This window comes from Pituophis catenifer, unplaced genomic scaffold, assembly GCF_029215685.1.
Source record: "Pituophis catenifer annectens isolate HBS135680 unplaced genomic scaffold, rPitCat1.0.hap2 SCAF_18, whole genome shotgun sequence".
Taxonomy (NCBI): domain Eukaryota; kingdom Metazoa; phylum Chordata; class Lepidosauria; order Squamata; family Colubridae; genus Pituophis; species Pituophis catenifer.
The window spans coordinates 5,095,398-5,120,525 of NW_027256898.1; the positions used below are offsets into that span (position 1 = coordinate 5,095,398).

General features: G+C 45.6%; 1 protein-coding gene across 1 annotated transcript in view; it reads right to left on the reverse strand.

Moving 5' to 3' along the window:
* Positions 1 to 25,128, reverse strand: part of SAMD11 (sterile alpha motif domain containing 11) — a 110,121-nt gene that overhangs the window by 63,594 nt on the left and 21,399 nt on the right. The window contains exon 3 of the mRNA XM_070955967.1: positions 1,201 to 1,379. Within this exon, the coding sequence (XP_070812068.1) occupies positions 1,201 to 1,379 (179 nt within the window). The remainder of the gene's footprint in view (positions 1 to 1,200; positions 1,380 to 25,128) is intronic.

A 25,128-nucleotide genomic window follows, 5' to 3' on the forward strand; every position in this document is an offset into this window, starting at 1 on the left:
TCTTGCCCCTTTCAGGAGTCCCCCCGCGGCCTGTTTTTGCTCCCAGTGGGGTGCGGGTAGCCGATTACTGCCTGTCACACCCCCTGGCCACGCCCACTATGGCCACACCCACTCAGCCGGTCATTAGGGCAGAGAACCGGTTGTTAAATTATTTGAATCCCACAGGAAGAGGGGGGAGTTAGCCCAACTTTGACCAAATTTGAGATGGCAGCTCTGTGGTTTTTCCAGAAGAGACTTATACAGGTAGGCCTCGACTTACACAACGGTTCATTCAGTGACCGTTCAAATTTACAACGGCACTGAAAAAAGTGATTTATAATAAGTTTTTCACACAGCGGTTGCAGCCTCCCCCATGGTCGCGTGCTCAAAATTCTTGGCAACCGACTCGTATTTATGACGGTTGCAGTGACCCGGGGACACGTGATCACTTTTTGCGACCTCCTGACAAACAGAATCCATGGGGAAGCCAAATTCACTTAACAACCAGAAGTGGGATTCAGCCGGTTCGTCACTGATTCGTGCGAACCGGTAACGGAGATTGCGGGAAGGCCTGCCCAACTGCCCCGGCTCTATGCCGTCCTATTTAGGCACGTTTTTAAGGCCAGGCGCATACACGGAAGGCACGCAAGCGAGCAAAGCGCACGCACAACGGGTCAGAGGTGGGTTTCAGCAGGTTCTGACCAGTTCTGGAGAACCGGTAGCGGAAATTTTGAGTAGTTCAGAGAACCGGTAGTAAAAATTCTGACTGATCCCGCCCCCATCTATTCTCTGCCTCCAGAGTCCCAGCTGATCGGGAGGAAACGGGGATTTTGCAGTAACCTTCCCCTGCCACACCCACCAAGCCACACCCACAGAAGCGGTAGTAAAAAAATTTGAAACCTATCGCTGTTGACAACCATTGTTAACCACCATACAGTGCACTTAACAACGGTGGCAAGGGAAGTCATAAAATGGGGCAGAATTCAGTTGCCCCGTTTGGACATACAAAGTCCAGTTTCCAGCACGCAAAAAAGGCCAGCGGATTGTCGTGCGCGCATACACGCCAGAACCCCGGAATAGGAACGGGTGACACCACGTGTGACAGGCGACATGGCTCCACGTGTCACTTCGGGCACGCGTGCCGTCGGTTCCCCATCCCGGGCCTACACAATTCTGCTTTTGGGAGGGGAAAAAAAAAAGAAGAAAAGGATACCCGCATACCTTCTTTTCATGATACTAATATGCAAGTCCTCCTCCTGTTTGACATGAGGGTGATGCCCGTTGATTTTTTCCACCTCCTTGTGGTTGTCGCTGTGTGAGAAGAGAGCAGGGGGTTCCTTTTTCGGAGTCCGAGAGGGAGGCAAAGGTATCGTTCTCTTCTCCGCCAAGCGCCCCCGGTTCTGGAAAAGTGGAAGGAAAAAAGATAAATAAAAATACGTCAGAACTTCTGCCAAGAGAAGAAACTCTCCAACACGAAAAGGTATACCTTTCTCAGTGGTGGGTTTTACTTACCTTTGCTACCGGTTCGCTCATGTGCATGGCACTTCTGCACATGCGCAGAAACTTCTGCACATGTACAGAGGGTATTTGATGACATCGGAGCCTCCCACCGCCGCTACCAGTTTGCCCGAACCGGGACGAACCAGTAGCAACCCACCACTGTACATTTCTTTATAAAGATTAATATTAAAAGCCTCCGTTGATCCAAAAATATTTTTCAGAGCTCTAAAGAGGGGAGACAGCAGTAGAGGAATGGCGCTGCGGAGGAAGGAAAAATAAAGCAGGCACAGAAGGGATAAGCCAACGACGTAACCCAATCCGGTTGATTTGTTAAGATGCCAACCCTGGCAATATTTTTGCACACTCTTTGCACTGGATGTTTTTTTGCGACACGTACAGTTACGTCTGTGCGATCTCTCAGAATCGCACTTCTGCGAGGTGAGACGTTTGATGCCGATCGCCCCAGAGATCCAGAGATAAAGCACATGCTATCTTACAAACTGCCATTTATTATTGCAATTTGGACAACAGCCGCGTGCCAGCTGCCAACGTCCGACAACTGTGAGACTTTTTTTTTTATGGCGAGAACCCACGAAGCGACGGGCGGCCCATCAGCTCATAAAAAGCATTTCATTGTGTCCCTCCCCTTTTCCGATCCCTTCTCTTTTTCCCCTTTTTTGCAGAAAAATAAGGAAGTAAAAAAAAAAAACTAAATACGGTAGCTGTATCATATAGAATAGAATAACAGAGTTGGAAGGGACCTTGGAGGTCTTCTAGTCCAACCCCCTGCTTAGGCAGGAAACCCTCCACCACTTCAGACAAATGGTTGTCCAACCTCTTCTTAAAAACTTCCAGTGTTGGAGCATTCACAACTTCTGGTGGCAAGTTGTTCCACTGGTTAATTGTTCTCACTGTCAGGAAATTCCTCCTTAGTTCTAAGTTGCTTCTCTCCTTGATTAGTTTCCACCCGTTGCTTTTTGTCCTACCTTCAGGTGCTTTGGAGAATAGCTTGACCCCCTCTTCTTTGAGATATCGAAACACTGCTATCATGTCTCCCCTAGTCCTTCTTTTCATTAAACTAGACATACCCAGTTCCTGCAACCGTTCTTCATATGTTTTAGCCTCCAGTCCCCTAATCACCTTCATTGCTCTTCTCTGCACTCTTTCTAGAGTCTCCGCATCTTTTTCACATCGTGGCGACCAAAACTGGATGCCAGATTCCACGTGTGGCCTTACCAAGGCCTTATAAAGTGGTATCAACACTTCACATTAATACCTTGATCTAGAAAAGTCTGTGTCAGCACTTCAAGCTGCATTTACTCTAGTGCTGACATAAGAAGGAGAAGTGGAGGCGTCTGGAAAGGGACGTTTGACTTTTCACCTACTTATTTTCCCTGGAGATAATATCCCCTAGGAGATGGGATGGGAGGGGGGAAATTCCTTTGAGCTGGAGCGGTAGAGTAGGGGGTAGAATGACTTGGAAGATGGCCAATGAGTGCAGGGGAGTGGGGAACGGAAAGGGAGGGTTTTGGGTCTGGAAGTCAGTGTTGGCTTCGATGGGGTCGGATTTTAGAATGTCGTGCTTAATAAATAGGAGTTTTCCTTCAAAGACTTTGTTTGAAATGCAATTTATTTGAGACGACCTCGAAACCTGACAGTCTATCCACAGCCCACCTATCTCTGTTTCTCTCCAATGCGTTTGGCACAAATCGTGGATATTTTTTCCCCCACCAAAAAGGGAAAGAAAACCCACAATTTCTCTCTTGAAATTCCAGCAAATTAAAATGATAGGAGACAAAAATGCCCTATATGTGAACAATTAAACCTCTCCAACAAAGCTCCTATAAACCCACCCACCCCAAAATCAGATTATTTTGCAGTGCACAATTTGGAGAGGGGTGGGTGGGAAAAAAGGAAGGAGGCCTTGAGATGGGAAAACAAGGGAAGGGGGAAAAAAAACCTTAAGGTACTCAAAGGAGGTTGAGGGATATCTGGGCTCTGGTTGGGAGATAGAACAAGTGCCAGAAAACGCAGAATAATCTCTCCCAGTAGAACCGTGACGAGCTTTTAATTGATCCCAGAGACACGGCAGCCTTGGATGAAGCAGAATTGGCAACGTGTGTGGGGCAGAAGGAAGCGGAGAGAGAGAGAAAAAAAAACAACCTCACGGAGCTGAAGAGATGGAAAGGATGGAGCGTTTAACTCTGCAGGGACACCCACCATCCGTCAATATTTCATAATGAAGGAAGGAGGAGATTCAGGGATGGAGGAAGGGAGGGAGGGAGGAACAGTCAAAGAAGATGGATGGATGGATGGATGGGAAGATTCAAGGAAGGAGGGAAGGAGGGATGGAGGGAGAGAAAGAAAGAGAAAGAAAGAAAGAAAAAATGAAGGAAGGAAGGAAGGAAGGAAGGAAGGAAGGAAGGAAGGAAGAAAGATGATAAAATGGAGGCAGGGAGGAAGGAATATTCAAAGACGATTCAAGGAAGGAAGGAAGGAAGGAAGAAAAGATAAAATGGAGGGAGGGAAGAAGGAATATTTAAAGAAGATTGAGGGATGGGTGGATGGAAGGAAGGAAGGAAGGAAAGATAAAATGGAGGGTGGAAGGGAAGGAACATTCATAGAAGATTGATGGATGGGTAGATGGATGGATGGATGGATGGATGGATGGATGGAAGGAAGGAAGGAAGGAAGGAAGGAAGGAAGGAAGGAAAGATAAAATGGAGGGCGGAAGGGAAGGAACATTCATAGAAGATTGATGGATGGGTAGATGGATGGATGGATGGATGGAAGGAAGGAAGGAAGGAAGGAAGGAAGGAAGGAAGGAAGGAAGGAAGGAAGGAAGGAAAGATAAAATGGAGGGCGGAAGGGAAGGAACATTCATAGAAGATTGATGGATGGGTAGATGGATGGATAGAAGGAAGAAAGGAAGGAAGGAGAGAGGGAGGGAAGATTCAAAGATGATGGATGGATGGAAGGAAGGAAGGAAGGAAAGATAAAATGGAGGGCGGAAGGGAAGGAACATTCATAGAAGATTGATGGATGGGTAGATGGATGGATGGATGGAAGGAAGGGAAGAATGAGGGAGGGAGGATTCAAAGATGATGGATGGATGATGGAAGGAAGGAAGGAAGGAAGGAAGGAAGGAAGGAAGGAAGGAAGGAAGGAAGGAAGGTTCAAAGATGATGGATGGATGGATGGATGGATGAGTGGATGGATGGAAAGAAGGAAGAAACATTCAAAGAGGGAGGGAGGGAGGGAAAATGGAGAGAGAGAAGAAGGAAGCACAATTCTTATAACCCTTGATTTAGCAACCCGTTCATAATTGCAGCGGCACTGAAAAAAAAGTTACTTACAACCCATCCTCGCGCTTACGACTACCACCGAGCATCCCCATGGCCAAGGGCCTCAAAATTCAACCGAGCCACTGGCCAGCTGTTTTCAGACAGTTTTCTGAATTGTCCGAGATGAGGTAAACAACTATTACAGAGAAACATTTAAAGCCCGCCAATACAACCTAAAGAACTCGGTCCATGCAGAACGATCCAAATCCCCACGCTCGCAGGCGGAGAGACACACACACACAGGAAAAGCAATGCTAAAAATATCCTCCATCTGCGAGTTTCCTATTTGCAGCCGGGGGGGGGGGAACCGATGGGAGACGGACGGCACAGCTATTTTCTTCTTGCATTTCGCTCCTTTTGCAGTCACACACTCACACTGCCCAGGAGCTCCTGGTTATTTTATTTTATTTTATTTTATTTTTCAAATTGAACAAGCCCGTTTCAAAACTCTGGGCTCCTTTTCAAAGGGCAGGAGTCAAAAGGATCCTTCTATAAAACCCACTACTACCTAGAGGTGGCTTGCTCAGAACCGAAAATGTTAAGCGTGCGCCAGTGGTGAAGCCCAATTTTTTTTTTTTTTACTACCGGTTCTGTGGGCGTGGCTTGGTGGCCATGGCAGAGGAAGGATACTGTAAAATCCCCATTCCCACCCCACTCCAGGGGAAGGATACTGCAAAATCTCCATTCCCTCCCCACTCCTGGGGGAAGGATACTGCAAAATCCCCATTCCCTCCCCACTCCTGGGTGAAGGATACTGCAAAATCCCCATTCTCTCTTCACTACTGGGGGAAGGATACTGCAAAATCTCCATTCCCTCCCCACTCCAGGGGAAGGATATTGCAAAATCTCCATTCCCACCCCACTCCAGGGGAAGGATACTGCAAAATCCCCATTCCCTGCCCACTCCTGGGGGAAGGATACTGCAAAATCCCCATTGCCTCCCCACTCCTGGGGAAGGATACTGCAAAATCCCCATTGCCTCCCCACTCCTGGGGAAGCATACTGCAAAATCCCCATTCCCTGCCCATTCCTGGGGGAAGGATACTGCAAAATCCCCATTCCCACCCCACTCCAGGGAAAGGATACTGCAAAATCTCCATTCCCACCTCACTCCAGGGGAAGGATACTGCAAAATCCCCATTCCCTCCCTACTCCTGGGGGAAGGATACTACAAAATCCCCATTCCCTCCCCACTCCTGGGGAAGGATACTGCAAAATCCCCATTGCCTCCCCACTCCTGGGGAAGGATACTGCAAAATCCCCATTCCCTGCCCACTCCTGGGGGAAGGATACTGCAAAATCCCCATTCCCTGCCCACTCCTGGGGGAAGGATACTGCAAAATCCCCATTGCCTCCCCACTCCTGGGGGAAGGATACTGCAAAATCCCCATTCCCTCCCCACTCCTGGGGAAGGATATTGCAAAATCTCCATTCCCTCCCCACTCCTGGGGGAAGGATTCTGCAAAATCTCCATTCCCACCCCTGGATTATGGGGTTATTGAAAGGAGTTGACGATAAAGTTAGTGCCAACTCTGTGCAGATATCTCTCTCTCTCTGGGCACACTGAGAATATATATCTGCTGAACAAAACTCCTCATTGGCAACAGGAAGGGGATCCAGCCAGTAAATTCTCAGCTCCGTTCAGTTGCCCAGACTCCACCCCGATGCAAGGGATTATGGGGTCATTAAAAGGAGATGATGATGAAGTTAGTGCCAACTCTGCACATACGGGACCAACAAATCTCACAATGAACGATGCCAACTTTAAGGGCGACATTCCCACAAACAAAGAGTTGGATTGGCCACTGAACTGCCACTCAACGCAGTGAGGAGGGCATAATTAAGGAAGGATGTGCCACATAATTCTGGCATACAACAGAAGGGAACGATCTGCGGGTTCTAGAACGGCAGCCAACGAACTACAGCCGTCCTTGACTTACAACCATTCTTAGTCCCAACAACACTGAAAAAGGTGACTTAGGAGCAGTTCTCGAACTCGCGACCCTCACGGCATCCCCACCCTCTTGTGATCAAAAATCTGGGCGCTTGGCAACTGGCATGTACTTCTGACGGTTGCAGAATCCCAGGGGGTCACGCGATCACTTTTCCAGCCAGCTTCGGAGCAGCCAAGTCAACGGGGGAAGGCGGTTTTGCTTAACGACCGCATGATTCACTTTGCAACGGCAGTGATTGGCTCGACGACCGTGGCAAATAAGGTCATAAAACCAGCCTGACTCACTTAACTGCCTTGATCATCTTCATTTAATGACCCCCATAATCCCTTGCGGGGTGGAGTCTGGGCAACTGAATGGAGTGGAGTGTTTATTGGCCGGATGCCTTTCCTATCACCAATGAGGAGTTTTGTTCAGATGAGATATATATTCTCATCGTGCCCAGAGAGACCTAACTGCCTTGATCAGCAATGGAAATTCTGCCCTGATTGTGGACATAAGTCAAGGACTTGCGGCAGCTCCCTTACGTGGCTCAGTGGCTAAGACGCTGAGCTTGCCGATCAGAAAGGTCGGCGGTTCGAATCCCACGTATAGGTCTCCTGCATGAGTAAGGGGGCTGGACTAGATGACCTCCAAGGTCCCTTAGAGAGGCAGTGCAAATAGATAGCCAGTTAAACCATTCGTGCTATCTTACACCACAGCCTCCTTAGAGTAGGAGATACATTCTTCTTATCTGCAGCTTTCCTACTATCGGTTAACGATGACTGATAAGTTTACATTGTCGGCATTCCTGTCCACCATTCAGAAAAGTCCACCAAGTCAGCTTTTTTATCAGGCGTGCAATGCGTCACTCATCACTTGACCAAAGGAGCACATAACACCTCTGGCGCACGAGAACATCCATCTCTAATCAAACCAACCAAGCGTTAACTCTTGAGATCTGTCAGGACTTCCAAGCAGCCGTTGAATATTCTACATCTTAAAAACATAGAACATAGAATTGGAAGGGATTTCGGAGGTCTTCTACCCCGTTTCCCCGAAAATAAGACCTCCCCTGATAATAAGCCCAATTGGGCTTTTGAGCGCATGCACTAAAATAAGCCTCCCCCTGAAAATAAGCCCTCCCTCTGAAAATATTTAAACACAGAGCTGGAAATCAGGTAAGACAGCCCCATCTTGCTCCAAAATAATAAGACCTCCCCGAAAATAAGGCCAAGCGCTTATTTCGGAGTTCAAAAAAAATGTAAGACAGGGACTTATTTTCGGGGAAACACGGTTAATTCTCTGATCAAGCAGGAAATCCTATACCAGTGTTGGCGAACCTTTTCGGCACCGAGGGCCGAAATGGGAGTGCGTGCACCACACGGGGAGAGCATCGGAAATCAGAAGAGCAGCTCCCCAGCGCACATACGCGTGCCGGAAAGCTGAGCTTCTCCATGCCAGTCACCTGGTATTTTGCCGTTTCTGGTGCACATGCATACACGAAGACTAGCTGACTGGCACGCATTCATGCGCCGGAACTCAAAAGAGCAACAGGTGATGGCTGGCATACCCGGAGAGATGGCTCTGTCTGCCACTTCCGGCACATGTGCCATAAGTTCCCCATCACGGCCCTATAGCATTCCAGTCTCCTCTTAAAAATTTCCAGTGTTGGAGCATTCACAACTTCTGGAGGCAAGCTGTTCCACAGATTAATTGTTCTCACTGTCGGGAAATTCCTCCTTAGTTCTAAGTTGCTTCTCTCCTTGATCAGTTTCCACCCGTTGCTTCTTGTCCTGCATTCAGGTGCTTTGGAGAATAGCTTGACTCCCTCTTCTTTGGGGCAGCCCCTGAGATATTGGAAGACTGTTATCATGTCTCCCCTGGTCCTTCTTTTCATCAGACTAGACCAGGAGTCTGCAACCTTGAATACTCAAAAAGAGCCATTTGGACCCATTTCCCACAGAAAAGAAAACACCGGGAGCCACAAAACCTAGGTGGGCGTGCCCAATTTGATGTCACTCACTTCCACCAGTCACATGACCCCTAGCCATGCCTACCCATTAGGACAGAGAACCAATTGTTAAAAAAAACACCGGGAACCACAAAATCCTTTTGACATATTTCTCTCTCCCTTCCCTCCCTCTTTCCCCACCTCTCTCTGTATCTCTCTATGTCTCTCTCCCTCTCTCTCTGTATCTCTCTGTCTCTGCCCCAGCCGCTTCTCCATCCCCCGTCGTCACCCTTACCTTCTCAGGCCAGGTGAGGAGTGACTGGGAGGGGAGGTCGAGGGGTGGAGCCAGCCAGTGGTAGGATCACCTTGACAGGGAGCCACAACAGAGGGCCCAAAGAGCCACATGCAGCTCCAGAGCTGCAGGTTGCTGACCTCTGGGCTAGACATACCCAGTTCCTGCAACCGTTCTTTGTATGTTTTAGCCTCCAGTCCCCTAATCCTCTTTGTTGCTCGTCTCTACAATCTTTCCAGAGTCTCAACGTTATCAAATAAATCTTCCAAGACTTATTCATTAGAATAAGTGAATATTTCCTATTCTGGAAAAGGTCTTCAGAGAGAGAGAAAAAAAAAACCCCTCCAGCAGTTTTTCAACAAGTGAACGCTTTTAACCGCTGAACTATATGCACAAAATTAGCCTAAAATATACGCACAAAACGAATATGCGTAAAATCAATCGGACGCATAATAATTAAATCTTGAGTCATTTCAGATTGCCAGGATTGGGGTAGAATTCGGGAACTCCGAGGGGGTCAAATTTGGGAAATGGGATTTGAAAACCTACTTTCAAAGTTTCTGCAGCCAAGACAGCTGCTTAAGAGGAAATCACACTTTTCAGAAAGCTACATCTAAGCCACCGAACAGGAAACGGTATTCGGAAGTTGGGTGCCTTTAGAAAGCCAACCTCCAGCAAAGTTTTCGGTTAAGAAAACATTTCTTCTAAACGTTCACAAAAAGCAGAACCGCCTTGCGTTTCCTCAACCCACTTTCTGACAGCAAGGGTTGATTTAAAAAAAGCAGGAGGAGACCAAATTCAATTTTCAGTTTTTCTTCTAAAGTCAGACACTCGACAGCTCAAACTGTGTGGCTGTTTGGTGGTGTTTTCGAGATCAGCCACGCAAAAGACTAACTTGGGTCTGCTGGTTAAGCGAATTCAGAGAGCAGAATTTAAAAATCAGGTAGACAGTTCCTACTCCTCCTCTTAGCAACGCATCCGAAAGAATGCAAAGACTTCTAATTTCTGAACAATACCCACAGAAGCACTCGGTTGATCGCCCGAGCGGAGAATTTTTATTTTATTTTCTGCACGCCTCAAGAACGGACGATGATGACCAAATGAAGCAAACTCTCTAGTCCGTCATCTTCTTTTTTCACGCATTTATTTCCCTACCCACGGAGGAAGAAATATTTCTTCACCTTTGAACTGTATCGTGCGACACTTGCCATATTATCTGCTGTTCCAGGTGGGCCTACCAACATTTGGGGAAATTTCCCCATCTTGATTATTTTGGCAGAAAAGCCAGAGAGGCTGCCCAGAATTTGACCAAAAACAACAGAAAAAAAAAATACATAGAATACAGAATGACAGAGTTGAAAATAAATTGACCCCCTGTTCTTTCTGGCAGCCCCTCAAATATTGGAACTCTGCTATCATGTCACCTCTGATCCTTCTTTTCTCTAGACTGGCCATTCCCAATTTCTGCAAACGTTTTTCATATGTTGTCATCTCCAGTCCCCTAATCATCTTAGTTGCTCTTCTCTGCATTGTTTCCAGAGTCTCAACATCTTTTTGTTATAATGTGGTGACCAAAACATCAGTAATAAAAGCTAGTTATGACATTTTCGAATACCTTTTCAGCACCAGACTGTTAGCCAACATGGTCACTTCCATTCTCTGTTAATCTAAGTCATCCAACTTTTTGAGCAAGAAAGATTTAAATTTTTTGCATCTTATGCACCGAGTTTGCAGGAACAGGGCCTTGAAAGTTAGAAAAAGGAAAGTTGGTTGAAACAACTCTTACTCATTCAAAGATAAAAGTAGGAGCAAGTTTGACATTCTTTAGAATAGAACAGACTAACAGAGTTGGAAGGGACCTTGGAGGTCTTCTAGTCCAACCCCCTGCTTAGGCAGGAAACCCTACACCACTTCAGACAAATGGTTATCCAACATCTTCTTAAAAACTTCCAGTGTTGGAGCATTCACAACTTCTGGAGGCAAGTTGTTCCATGGGTTAATTGTTCTAACTCTCAGGAAATTTCTCCTTAGTTCTAGGTTGCTTCTCTCCTTGATCAGTTTCCACTCGTTGCTTCTTGTCCTGCCCTCAGGTGCTTTGGAGAATAGCTTGACTCCCTCTTCTTTGTGGCACCCCTGAGATATTGGAAGATTGCTATCATGTCTTCCCTAGTCCTTCTTTTCATTAAACTAGACATACCCAGTTCCTGCAACTGTTCATATGTTTTAGCCTCCAGTCCCCTAATCCTCTTTGTTGCTCTTCTCTGCACTCTTTCTAGAGTCTCCACATCTTTTTTACATCGTGGCAACCAAAACTGGATGCCAGATTCCAAGTGTGACCTTACCAAGGCCTTATAAAGTGGTATCAACACTTCACATGATCTTGATTCTATCCCTCTGTTGATGCAGCCTAGAACTGTGTTGGCTTTTTTGGCAGCTGCTGCACACGGATGGCTCCTATTTAAGTGAGGACTCCAAGATCCCTCTCACAGTTACTACTATTGAGCGAAGTACTACATATACCGTACCTGTGCATTTGGTTTTTCTTGCCTAAATGTAGAACCTTACTTTTTTCACCCTTGAATTTCATTTTGTCAGATCTTTGATTTATAGCAAGATGCATTCTTTCTAAAGAGTGGGACAATCCCTTGGCAGAAAACTGAGAAAGTGTCTTGGTGACTGTTAAGGTTAATTTGAAGGTGGGAACTCAGTCCATGTAAAACTGTGAGGAATAAGAGGGATCCACGTCAGAACTGCCATGTTCTCATGAAGATCTCCGCATCTGAAACACGTACGTGGCTTTGCGAAATATTCTCCAAGTAGAATATTACGTTTATGTATCTCTTGTCTGTATCTCAGAAAGGCTGCTCAATTGTACCCACACTTCTTCGCCTTCTAACAGAGAAACACCGGAAGGAGTGGAAGTAGCAAAATTATAACCCAGCAAACTTGAATTCATATCCATCTTTGTTCTGAAATTTCAGGAAGAATCACTCAAAAGTAGTTTTCCCAGACTGTCAGAAGCCGCTCTTAGCTTAACCAGTTTCTCCTGTGGTTTATTGTCGCATTAGATGCATTTACATCACACAAAAGCCGTACCTTCTGGCCAGGGGTGAAATGCAGCAGTGGGATTCAGCCGGTTCGCACCAATTCAGGAGAACCGGTTGTTAACTTTCTGAGCAGTTTGGCAAACTGGTTGTTGGAAGAAATCATTAGGGCAGAGAACCGGTTGTTAAATTACTTGAATCCCACCGCTGGTGAAATGCTACCGGTTCACTCCGGTTCGGGCCAACCGGTAGCAATAAAAACTATCAGTTCAACTGAACCAGTAGCTAACTGATTCAATAACAAACCATGGAAGAAACTATTGCTAAGCGAACCGGTAGCTTTTTAAATGTGCAGTGTGTGTTTGGTGCGCACTGCGCATGCCCACGCAGCGTGCATTTGATGCGCAGCGTGCATGCGCGGACAGCGAACTGGTAGCAAACCGGTTCGGATTTCACCCCTACTTCTGGCTTAGAAATCATTTCCTCTGTGCTTTTGTTGAATCAATCACATTGGATGCATCCACACCAGAGGCGGTATTCAGCCAGTTCGTACCAGTTCAGGGGAACTGGTAGCGGAGATCACGGGTGGGCCACTCACTCTATTTAGACACAGTTTTGAGGCTGGGCGCGGTGCGCGAAAGGCACGCACGCAAGTCATATGCACGGAAGGCGTGGCGCAGGTGTGGAAGGTGCGTGCGTGCACGAAGCGGTGGTAACAAAATGTGAAACCCACCGTTGATTCACGCCATTCAAAGCCATACCTTCTGGCTTAGCAATAGTTTCCTCCATGGTTTGTTATTGAATCGATCACATGGGTTACATTCACACACAAGACTCATACATTCTGGTTTAACCACAGTTTCTCCCTCCCTCCCCCACCATGGTTTATATTTAATCCTATCGGATGCGTTCACACAAATGCACATTTTTTTAAAAAACCCATCCAAGGGTGAGGAGGGATTTGGTGCAAAACACGCTAGGACAAACACACAATTCAATTTTTTTTTTGCATTTTGCTAAGGCCGAAACAGTTCCGGTTAATGATTGGCATCCTGTTCCATCAGGATTTTGCTACTCCAGTTGGTGGCAGAGTCTGGATGGGAAGATCAGACGGTTCCCTGCCCTCCGTACAGAAGCAAGGAACAGCAGCTGCAGCGAAGATAAGGCGGAATTTAGGACGCCGCTTCGAAAGTCCTTAATTCCGTAGCTAATTTCACTTCTCACGCTATCCGCCCCTGCTGAATTGCAAAAGGACGAAGCTTCAAAAGTGTCCAAGCCTTTTCCCGAGAAGAAAGGAAGGTCTAAAAAAATGATCCATCCACCCCCCAAAAAAATTAGCTCGCACCCCAAAGGAGAAGTGGGAAATGGGAAGTCTCACTACAGATAGTTCTTGACTTACAAACATTCATTTAAACATCATTCGGAATTCCAATCTTGCCAGTAAAAAGTAGCTGGTGAGCCATCCTCCAAGTGACAACCATTGCACCATCCGGTGTGTGTGTGTGTGTGTGTGTGTGTGTGTGTGTATGTGTGTGTAAGAGAGAGAGAGAGACAGAGAAAGAGGGAGAGGGAGAGAGGGGGAGAGAGAGTTTCTGACCCAGCGAACTCCAATAGCAAAAGCCAGCTTTGTTTAATGGCTGTGTGATGGACTTAACCAACTGCACCATCCATTTAATGAGTGCGGCAAAAAATGGTTCTAAAAACAAAGTCCAGTCCCGTGATTATCGTGATTCCCCCAAAATAAGACTGGGCATTATTTTTGCTCCAAAAGACGCATTAGGGCTTATTTTCCAATTGGGTCTTATTTTGGGGGAAATACGGTACTAAACGCCTCCGTCTGATGACGATCTTAACTGGGGCTTATTTTGGGGGTAGGGCTTATATTACGAGCATCCTGAAAAATTATGCTAGGGCTTATTTTCGCGTGGGGTCTTATTTTCAGGGAAACAGGGTACTCATTTCACAACTGCATCGCTTAACGACCGAAATTCCCAGTCCCGACTGTGGTCGTAATGTCAAGCAGCACACCACTCTCAGCAACCAGTCCCTTCGTTTTGCGCGATCCACCTCAACCTTCAACTAACTTTGCAAGGTGCATTTGCACAAACCATCGCAAAAAAAACGAAACCAAGGTAAACCCTGATCCGATTTCACACTCCTGGGGGTGGGGGCTTTTAACCCACCCGGTTTTGGCCTCTACAGTCAACACAGCTGTTCGCATTTCAGCACTGCAAATCATTTTCGAAACAGCTCCTTGGAGGAGTCTCAATTCCTACGCCAAAACGGAGACAGGAACAGCCCCGCCCGGACGCTCAAGTGTCGTAACAGGTGCAGGAAGCCAGTTCCATATTTAGGGGAGATTAATGGTGTCTGGACCTTAAAAGTTTGGCACAAACGTCCGACAAGGCTGCGAAGGAAAGAGAGAAAAGGCAGGAGGAATTTGGGTGAAGCCAGACCGGCTGGGATAAGGAACAAAGGCTGAGAGAGACACCAATTCCAAACCTTTAATATCATATATACCATATTTTTCGGACTTATGAGACGTACTTTTTTGTCTCCCAAAAGGGGGTGAAAATGTCTGTGCTTCTTATAGACCAAATATTGCCAAAGCACCAGCCACCCGCCGTCTGTTTTTTGGCCTCCGCACGCCCCATTTTCGGGCCTTTTTTCGTCCCGTTTTTGGGCCTTTTTTCATCCCGTTTTCAGGGCTTTTTTCAGCCCATTTTCGAGGCTTTTTTCAGCCCGTTTTCGAGGCTTTTTTCGGCCCATTTTTTTCAGAAAAAAACAGGACAAAAAAAGGCTGGGAAAAGGGCCGGAAAAAGGAACAAAAATGGGGCGTGCGGAGGCCGAACACTTTCTTTTGTTGTTTTCCTCTTCTAAATTTAGGTGCATCTTATAGTCCGAAAAATATGGTAGATATAGGTAGTCCTGGACTGACAACAGTCCATGTGCACCCTGCATTTGCATTTACATCCAAAACAGGCCTCGTGGGGACTCCTGGAAGGGGAGGGGAGGGATGGGCGGGGCCAGCCAGGAGTGGAATTTGGGGGTTCTCCGAACTGCACAGAATCTTAGCTAGAGGTTCTCCCGAACCCCTGCGAACCTTCAGCAGTCTACCCGCTGCTTCAAAGGCCAGGAGGCGTTTTATACTGCAAAATGGACAGTTAATTCTTGGCATGCAGGACCCTGTCAAAAACGGACCTTCCGGGACCGCACGGACAAATCTTCCATGGATGATGATGATGACGAAGACCAAGGCAATCCGCTTCCAAGCCTACCCAGCCCATGTCCCCAAGAACCATTCGCTGTTCAAGATGCAAGCCCTCTCTTCACACAGTGCAGCCGATCGATAGGCAGTTTCCCTTCCCTACGGAGTCACTCACGCGGTGTAGGAATTGATTGTCGGAACAAAAGAAATGAAGGGTGAATCCGGGTGGAGGGTAGTGGCATAAGATAAGTTTGGGGGAAGGAAGGAAGAACAAACAAGCTAAACTCACAGGCTGCAAGAGAGATTCAGTCCGGGTCTGCAAAAGGTTCAAATGTAGCTGGGAAGATAGCAATATAGCAATAGGCCTTAAGACTTGTGTACCGCTTCACAGTGCTTTTACAGCCCTCTCTGAAGTGGTTTACAGAGTCAGCCTATGGCTCCCTACAATTTGGGTCCTCATTTTACCCACCTCGGCAGGATGGGAGGCTGAGTTGATCTTGAGACGGTCAGGATCGAACTCCTGGCAGTGGGCAGAGTCAGCCTGCAATACTGCATTCTAACCACTGGGAAGGAAGGACAGGAGGGAGGGAGGGAGGGAGGGAGGGAGGGAGGGAGGGAGGGAGGGAGGAAGGAAGGAAGGAAGATAGCAATAGCACTTAAGACTTATATACCGCTTCACAGTGCTTCACGGCCCTCTCTAAGCGGTTTACGGAGTCAGCCTTTTGCTCCCCAACAATCTGGGTCCTCATTTTACCCACCTCGGCAGGATGGGAGGCTGAGTCAACCTTGAGACGGTCAGGATCGAACTCCTGGCAGTGGGCAGAGTCAGCCTGCAGTACTGCATTCTAACCACTGGGAAAGAAGAGGGAGGGAGGGAGGGAGGGAGGGGGGAAGGAAGGAAGGAAGATAGCAATAGCCCTTAGACTTATATACCGCTTCACTGTGCTTCACAGCCCTCTTTCTAAGCGGTTTACAGAGTCAGCCTTTTGCGCCCAACAATCTGGGTTCTCATTTTACCCACCTCGGAAGGACGGAAGGCTGAGTCAACCTTGAGCCTGGTGAGATTCGAACTGCCAAATTGCAGGCAGCCGGCAGTCAGCAGAAGTAGCCTGCAGACAAGATTTATATTTTCCTATAAATACCCGTCAGCTACCAGCACTGAGCCAACAGATCAAGGGGGAAACTGGGAACGAGCGGAATTCCTTCCTAAAGGAAAGTAATTCTGCTCTATTGCACACTGTGCCACCGCTTTTTGCCGAGAAATGGGAAATTAATATTTTTTTTTCCCTAGCGTGCCTTTTGTGCACGATATGCAAATTATTAGGCAACGTCCACTTTTTAAGGCACACGGACTTTGCACGCTGTTCGTGCGTGGTACTTAGCTCAGGGGCTGTTTCATTACAGAACGACAGAGTCCGAAGGGACCTCGGAGGTCTTCTAGTCCAACCCCCTGCTGAAACAAGAGACTTCTATTGCCATTTCAGATAAATGGCTGTTCAAATTTCTTCTTTAAAAGACAGATGCAATCTAAAAGGAGCCAGAGTGGCGTAGGAGGCTAATGCCTCCTACTAAGGCAGCATTTAACATCCAGCTGCCTGCAATTACTGCGAGTTCGAATCTCTCCAAGGCTCAAGGTTGACTCAGCCTTCCATCCTTTCTAAGGTAGGTGAAATGAGGACCCAGTTTGTGGGGAGCAATAAGCTGACTTTGTATAAATATACAAAAGGATGAAGGCTATTGCTTAACGCATTGTAAGCCGCCCTGAGTCTCCGGAGAAGGGCGGCATATAAATCAAATTTAAAAAAAAAAGAAAAGAAAGAGAAGGAAGGAAGGAAGGAAGGAAGGAAGGAAGGAAGGAAGGAAGGAAAGAAAGAAAGAAAGAGAAGCTGACTTTGTATAAATATACAAAAGGATGAAGGCTATTGCTTAACGCATTGTAAGCCGCCCTGAGTCTCCGGAGAAGGGCGGCATATAAATCAAATAAAAAAAAAAAAGAAAAGAAAAGAAAGAGAAAGAAGGAAAGAAAGAAAGAAAGAAAGAAAGAAAGAAAGAAAGAAAGAAAGAAAGAAAGAAAGAAAAGCTGACTTTGTATAAAATATACGAAAGTATGAAGGCTATTGCTTAACGCATTGTAAGCCGCCCTGAGTCTCTGGAGAAGGGCGGCATATAAATATAAATATAAATATAAATATAAATATAAATATAAATAAATAAATAAATAAATAAATGAATGAATGAATGAATGAATGAATGAATGAATGAATGAATGAATGAATGAATTAATTAATTAATTAATTAAAAAGCCAGATTCGGTATGGCCAAAACTGAGGAGAAAAAAACTTTTTGATTAAAATTCTATTACACATTTTCGTTCCAATGCCCTGAAATGAAAGATTCGAACCAAGTTCACAGTTGCTGTACAATTTTGTTGCAAACTTACTAGGAAACAAAAAAAAAAAAAAAAAAAGGAACGATAGTAAATGGGACAAAGCCAACAGCAAACCCATTGCAGTCAGTCCTCGTTTAGCGACCGCCTCATTTAGTGACCATTCTCAGCTACAATGATGATGCCATTGTAACCATCCCGCACATTCAGAACCCTTTGCAGGTCTATACAACCGAAGCACGATTGTAAACGCAATTGCAGGTTTTACATAGTGGCTGCTTTGCTTAACAACCACGGCGTTCTGCGCATTTATGACGGTCAGGGTCAGGTGATCCCTTTTTGCGGGCAAAGTCAACGGGGAAGCCAGATTCACTTAACAACCGTGTGACTAATTGAACAACTGCAGTGATTCACTCAACGTCCGTGGCCGGGAAGGTCGTAAAATGGGGCAGACGCGCTGAACAAAAGTTTCGCTTAGCCACAGAAATGTTGGGCCTGAGTGGTGGTCGTAACTCGAGGACTACTTGTGTTAATATCGATCCTCACATTTTCAACCTTTCTGCAGATCTGTAAAGTGGAATATTGTTAAGGACAGATGCAATTCACCCAGTGCAAATCTAGGAACATACATAAAATCCAATTTACAAGATGCCCAGTTCAGCTTAATTTGGTATGAGAGCGTTTCATAATTTCCTCCTTTATTTCTATAAACGCAAAAAAATCATGCATGCTAAACTTGCTATATAAAGGGCTTTTGAATTTTTCCAACCTGTTAATTTAAAAAAAAATAAATAAATCCAAAACTGACATCAAGAAGCAAACTGATAGTAAATTGGCTGAATTCAAGAATACGGCGGTATGTTGTTTTTTTTGCTCTGAATCTCTTTACAAAACCCATTTCACCCCAAAACCCCTTTCCACATCTCCCAAAATCAATTCCTTCCTTCTCCAGACGGCTGTGATTTCATGTGCTCCGTTGCTCCAACCCAATTTTTTATGGCACCCTGTCAAGAAACCGCCAAGGCGGCGAAGAAAACAGGCAAGAAAACGAGATGAAGCGGAATCTATCCGGGGGAAAAAAACTCAAAAGCTCTTTTGTTCCAGTCGGCTGCCAAAAAAAAATGAAAGAGAGGAGGTTGGGGAGGGGAGGGGGGGGACGGGTGGGTGGGTGGGCTTAAAGCTTCCCTCGCCCCGTTGGAGCCGAGCAAAACTTCTATAATGGCTTTAAGGATCTCTCGCTTCTCTTCTTTAAATGCGGAGCCCCACAAAGCAACTTCGTTCAGAAAAAACATCAACGGCAAAGCGCATCTTTGAACTGCTTCCCACGTGGGGCAAAGGGCCACCGTACAATCAGAATAAGAGTTGGAAGGGACCTTGGAGGTCTTCTAGTCCAGCCCCCTGCTCAAACAGGAGACCCTATCCCAATGATGGCTGTTTTTTTTGCCATCGTGTGCCAGGAAGGGGGGACAGGGGGGGTCATGTGCGAACCTGCCCACACCCAGAATTCTATGCGACCCACCCACCCCCGCTCACCCCGCTCCTGGCACGCAATGGCCTGGTAGGCCCATTTTTCTTTCTCACTTGGCTCTCTCTAGGCGTCTGGGGAGGGTGAAAACAGCCTTCCCCACCCCTCCGGAGGCCCTCCAGAGGCCAAAAATGGCCTGTTTGACAACTTCCAGTCCTATTGGAAGCTGAGCTCGCGTGCCCACTGATATGGTTACGTGTGCCACCTGGGCCTATCCTCTGTCTGATAAATAGTTGTCCAATCTCTTCTTAAAAACCACCAAGTGATGGAGCACCCACGATTTCCAGTGGCAAGCTGTTCCACTGATGAATTGTCCTCACTGTTAGGCAGTTTCTCCTCAATTCCAGGTTGCTTCTCTCCTTGATTAGTTTCCATCCATTGTTACTTGTCCTCCCTTCAGCTGCTTTGGAAAATGAATTGACCCCCCACTTCTTTGTGGCAGTCCCTCGAATACTGGAATATTGATATCGTGTCATCCCCTAGTCTCGTGATGGCGAACCTGTGGCACGCATGCCAGAGGTGGCATGCAGCGCCCTCTCTGTGGGCACATGCACTGTTGCCATCTGCTCTTCTGGTTTCCAGCACACACATGCGTGCCGGCCAGCTGGTGTTCGCGGGCACCGGAAAACAGCCTGGAAACAGCCTGAAAAACGGCCAAAAAACTGATTGTTTGGGGGGCATTTTGGGGGCATTTTCAGGCTGTTTCTTGGGCCATTTTCGGGTCGTTTTCAGGGCCATTTTTCCAGGCCAAAAATGGCCGAAAAACCTGCCTGAAAACAGCCTGGAAAAACTGCCTAAAAACGGCCCGGAAAATCTGCCTGAAAACGGCCCAAAAAGCAGCCTGAAAATGGCCAAAAAAACAGCCAAAAAGCAGACTTCCTTACTTAGGCTTCCTAAAGCGGTACTAATACTTCAGGTGATTTTGATTCTGTGCCTCTGTACCCCTGGGAGAACTATTTTAGCAGCCTTCAAGACACGCAAACAGGTTCAAATCCCTTACTGCTTGCCACTGAAAAGGTGAACGGGAGAGCAGGGGATCGACTCTTGAGCAAGCCGCCACGCTTGTGAGAATTGTGAGCCACCTCTCCCCAATTCCCAGCAGGAAGCAGTAAACCCTTCCTTAATCAAGGCTCCCGTTTTGAATTAGCGGGCGAGTTACAGGGTTATCTTAGTTCTTCTATCACATTTGCTCCCGATGCCTGTTGCCTTAGCAACGGACCAAAAAGTCATCCTTACAGATACGGAGGATCTCCCTTCTGGATACGTATCCAGATTTTGCATTTGTTTTTGTTTTTTTCAAAGGAGATCATGTCAGTCAAGAAACGCTGAATGAGTACAGGGTTACACCGAACGCTGAAATCAAGCACACTTCTAACTGTAACTTTGCTGCTTGTATATTGATATTGTTTCCTGATTGCTTATTTGTACCCTATGACTATCATTAAGTGTTGTACCTTATGATTCTTGATGAATGTATGGTCTTTTTATGTACACTGAGAGCATAGGCACCAAAGACAAATTCCTTGTATGTCCACTCACACTTGGCCAATAAAGAATTCTTCCTTCCTTCCTTCCTTCCTTCCTTCCGTCCTTCCTATCTATCTATCTATCTATCTATCTATCTATCTATCTATCTATCTTTGTTTCCTAGTATGATTCGATTGCTTATTTGTATCCTATGACTATCATTAAGTGTTGTACCTTATGATTCTTAACGAATGTATCATCTTTTTATGTACACTGAGAGCATATGCACCAAAGACCAATTCCTTGTGTGTCCAATCACACTTGGTCAATAAAGAATTCTTCCTTCCTTCCTTCCTTCCTTCCTTCCTTCCTTCCTTCCTTCCTATCTATCTATCTATCTATCTATCTATCTATCTATCTATCTATCTATCTATCATCTATCTATCTATCTATCTATCTATCTATCATCTATCTATCTATCATCTATCTATCTATCTATCGTTTCCTAGTATGATTTGATTGCTTATTTGTACCCTATGACTATCATTAAGTGTTGTACCTTATGATTCTTGACGAACGTATCTTGTCTTTTTATGTACACTGAGAGCATATGCACCAGAGACCAATTCCTTCTGTGTCCAATCACACTTGGCCAATAAAAAATTCTTTCTTTCTTTCTTTCTTTTTTCCTTTTTCTTTCTTTCTTTCTTTCTTTCTTTCTTTCTTTCTTTCTTTCTTTCTCTTTCTTTCCTTCCTATCTATCTATCATCTATCTATCATCTATCTATCATCTATCTATCTATCTATCTATCTATCTATCTATCTATCTATCTATCTATCTATCTATCATTGTTTCCTAGTATGATTTGATTGCTTATTTGTACCCTATGACTATCATTAAGTGTTGTACCTTATGATATCTTGTCTTTTTATGTACACTGAGAGCATATGCACCAGAGACCAATTCCTTGTGTGTCCAATCACACTTGGCCAATAAAAAATTCATTCTTTTTCTTTCTTTCTTTCTTTCTTTCTTTCTTTCTTTCTTTCTTTCTTTCTTTCTTTCTTTCTTTTTCTTTCTTCTTTCTTTCTTTCTTTCTTCTTTCTTCTTTCTTCCTTTTTCTCTTTCTTTCCTTCCTTCCTATCTATCTATCATCTATCTATCTATCTATCTATCTATCTATCATAGTATGATAGTACTAGTATGATTCGATTGCTTATTTGTATCCTATGATTATCACTAAGTGTTGTACTTTATGATTCTTGACGAATGTATCTTGTCTTTTTATGTACACTGAGAGCCTATGCACCAGAGACCAATTCCTTGTGTGTCCAATCACACTTGGCCAACAAAGAATTCTAAAATTCTAATTCAGAATCTCTCACGCTGGACACAATTGCCACAAATGTTTTGCTACTAAAAGTAAAACTCCAGTTTTGACTCAGCGCACCTGTGCCCAAATACAGGTACTGCAGACCTCAAGTTCCAACCCTTGAGTGACCATTCGAAGTTTACACGCGGCACTGAAAAAAAGCGACTTATGATTCAGTCCTCGCACTTACAACCATCACAGTTAAGTCCTCGACTTGCAACCACAACCGAGCCCAAAATTTCGGTTGTTAAGTGAAGCATTTGTTTGCCCCATTTCCACGACCTTTCCTGCCACGTTTGTTAAATCATCACTGCTTGTTCAATCATCACTGCAGTGGATGAGTTAGTTAACTTGGTTGTTAAGTGAATCTGACTTCCCCCTGATGACTTTGGTCGCAAAAGGGAATCATGTGACCTCGGGACACTGCAACTGTCATAAATACGAACCCGTTTGCCAAGCATCTGAATTTTGATCCCATGATCACGGGGATGCCGCAATGGTCAGAAGTGTGAAAAATGGTCCTAAATCGCTATTTTCATTGCCGTTATTAACTTTCAAGCATCTCTTGTAAGTCAAAGACTATCGATATCTATACAGACCCCCCCCAAAAGGAGGTAAGACACCCCAAATCCCATTCCAATTTTTCTGGCTGTTAAAAGTCCAACATTTTAAGCTTCGTCTGTGCTCCATCTAAGAAGCTGGATAAATTTAAACCTCATGTCTTTGCATCCAAAGTCATCCGGTTAGTGGAAGAGATTTTAAGAGCGGCAAAATTAGGCTGGAAACAGGGGAGTTTTATCTGGGGGCGGGGGGGGGGGGGCATGTTGGCAAGTGCCAAAGAGACCCATAAGAAGGAAATGTCACTCATCCGGATGGCACTGATTCGATCACTGGTTGACTAAAGAGTGCTTTTAAATAATAAATCTACCCAGATAATTAAAATTCGCAGGGTCTCTCACTGGGAACAGCAGCTGATCTGGAAAGTCGATGGGAGAGAAATTTTGCTTTTGCTCTTCCCCTCCCTTGCTGTGCAAAATGAATCAAAAAAACAACGCAAACTTTGCATAACCAGACTTGAGGACACCAGAGTGTGAAGCGCTTTTTTAACACACACACACACACACACACACACACACACACACACACACACACCGCAATCCAATAAAACTTGGCCCAAATCGACCAACCAGATTCCTGTTAAGTTTTTTCATTAGGATGTTATTTTTTTAAAAAAAGAGGAAGCAGAGCTTTTTAAAAAAATCACGGCAATTATTGCTCAGTGTTGTTATCAAAGTTGGCGGTAGTCAACACAGGTAGTCCTCCACTTATAACAGTCACACTGAAAAAAATGACTTACGACTAGTAGTAATCACTTACCTTCACTAGCAGTTCGCAAATGTGAGCGCGTGGGCATGTGCAGGGCCTTCCGTGCATGCATAGAGCGTCAAAAACAAGACGTGATGACATCTGGGCAGGTGGGCGGAGCTTCCCACAGCCGCCGCTACTGATTCGCCCGAACCGGCTAGAACCGGCTGAATACCACCATTGCTTACGACCATTTTTCATAGTTACAACCTTTGTAACTATGTCCCTTGGGAGTTGGGCGGCATATAAATGTGATAAATTAAATTAAATTAAATTGTAGCATCCCCAGGATCGTGTGATCAAAATACAGACACATGGCAGACGGTTCATACTTATGACGGTTGCACTGTCCCGGGGATCACGTGATTCCCCCGTTGCGGCCTTCTGTTTAGCATAGTCAACGGCTTTGATTCACTTAGCAACCGAGTTACTGACTTATCCACTGCAAGGCTTCACTTAACAACAGAGGCAAGAAAGGTTGCAAAACGGAGCAAAACCCACTGAACAAAACAACTCGCTTAACAACATACATTCGGGGTTCAATCGTGGTCGTACGTTGAGGACCACCTACCTACCTGTACACTGCTTAATCAAACGTGGTCGTAAGGACCCTCTTAGAATAGGCCAGCCCACATGCCTTCATATGGAACACCAGAAATAAGAAACATTCATATTTTTATAGACATACACTACGAGGTTCACTGATACAGACTTGGGAGGGAATTAAGAAGAAACATTATCTCAAAATACCAGGCTGGTTATCCACTATGGAGGCAATGATCTATCCCCATGATAGTGAACCTATGGCACGTGTGCCACAGGTGACACACGGAGCCATATCTGTGGGCACACGAGCGTTGTCCTAGCTCAGCTCCAGCGTGCATGTACGCGCCGGCCAGTTGATTTTCGGGCCTTCTGGGCTCACCGGAAGTCGGGAAATGGACCATTTCCGGCCTCCGGAGGGCCTCCAGTGGGATGGGGAAGGCTGTTTTTCGCCCTCCCCAGGCTCCAAGAAAGCCTCTGGAGCCTGGGGAGAGCAAAAAATGGGCATTGTGGGCTCACTGGAAGTCCGGAAATGGGCCATTTCCGGCCTCCGGAGGGGCCTCCGGGGGCGGGGAAGGCTGTTTTCGCCCTCCCCAGGTTCCAAGAAAGCCTCTGGAGCCTGGGAAGGTTGAAAAACGGGCCTACCAGGCCCACCGGTAACCTTTTGGCCATCGCATGCCAAAAGTGGGGTGAGCGTGGGAGGGTCGTGTGTGCCTGTGTGAGGGGAACGGGGCGTGGGGGTGGGCCATTGAATTATGGGTATGGGCACACATGCACATGATCCTCCCCCGTGCTCCCCCTGCTTTTGGCACACAACGGCAAAAAGGTTAGCTGATCTACCCCAACACATTAGATATTGGTAAAATGGTAAAACACAATGAAATTTTGGACAATGGAGGAAGATTAAAATCTAACCAAGAATTAAAGGAACAGGGAATAATCATAGATTGGTGGCCGTATCTTCAAGTGCAATCTAGATACAAAAAAAGATTTAGAGGAATTTGGATTTGAACCGAAATTTACACAATTAGATAAATTATTAACAGGCCCGGAAGAAAAATTACTATCTAAAATATATAATTATTTATTAAATTTTGATTTAGAAGAAGAAATTGTAAAGGGATCAATGATAGCATGGGCTAAAAATATTGGGCACAACATTGAGTTAGAAGATTGGGAAAAATTTTTGGGGGAAAACTATACATGAACAAAATCTG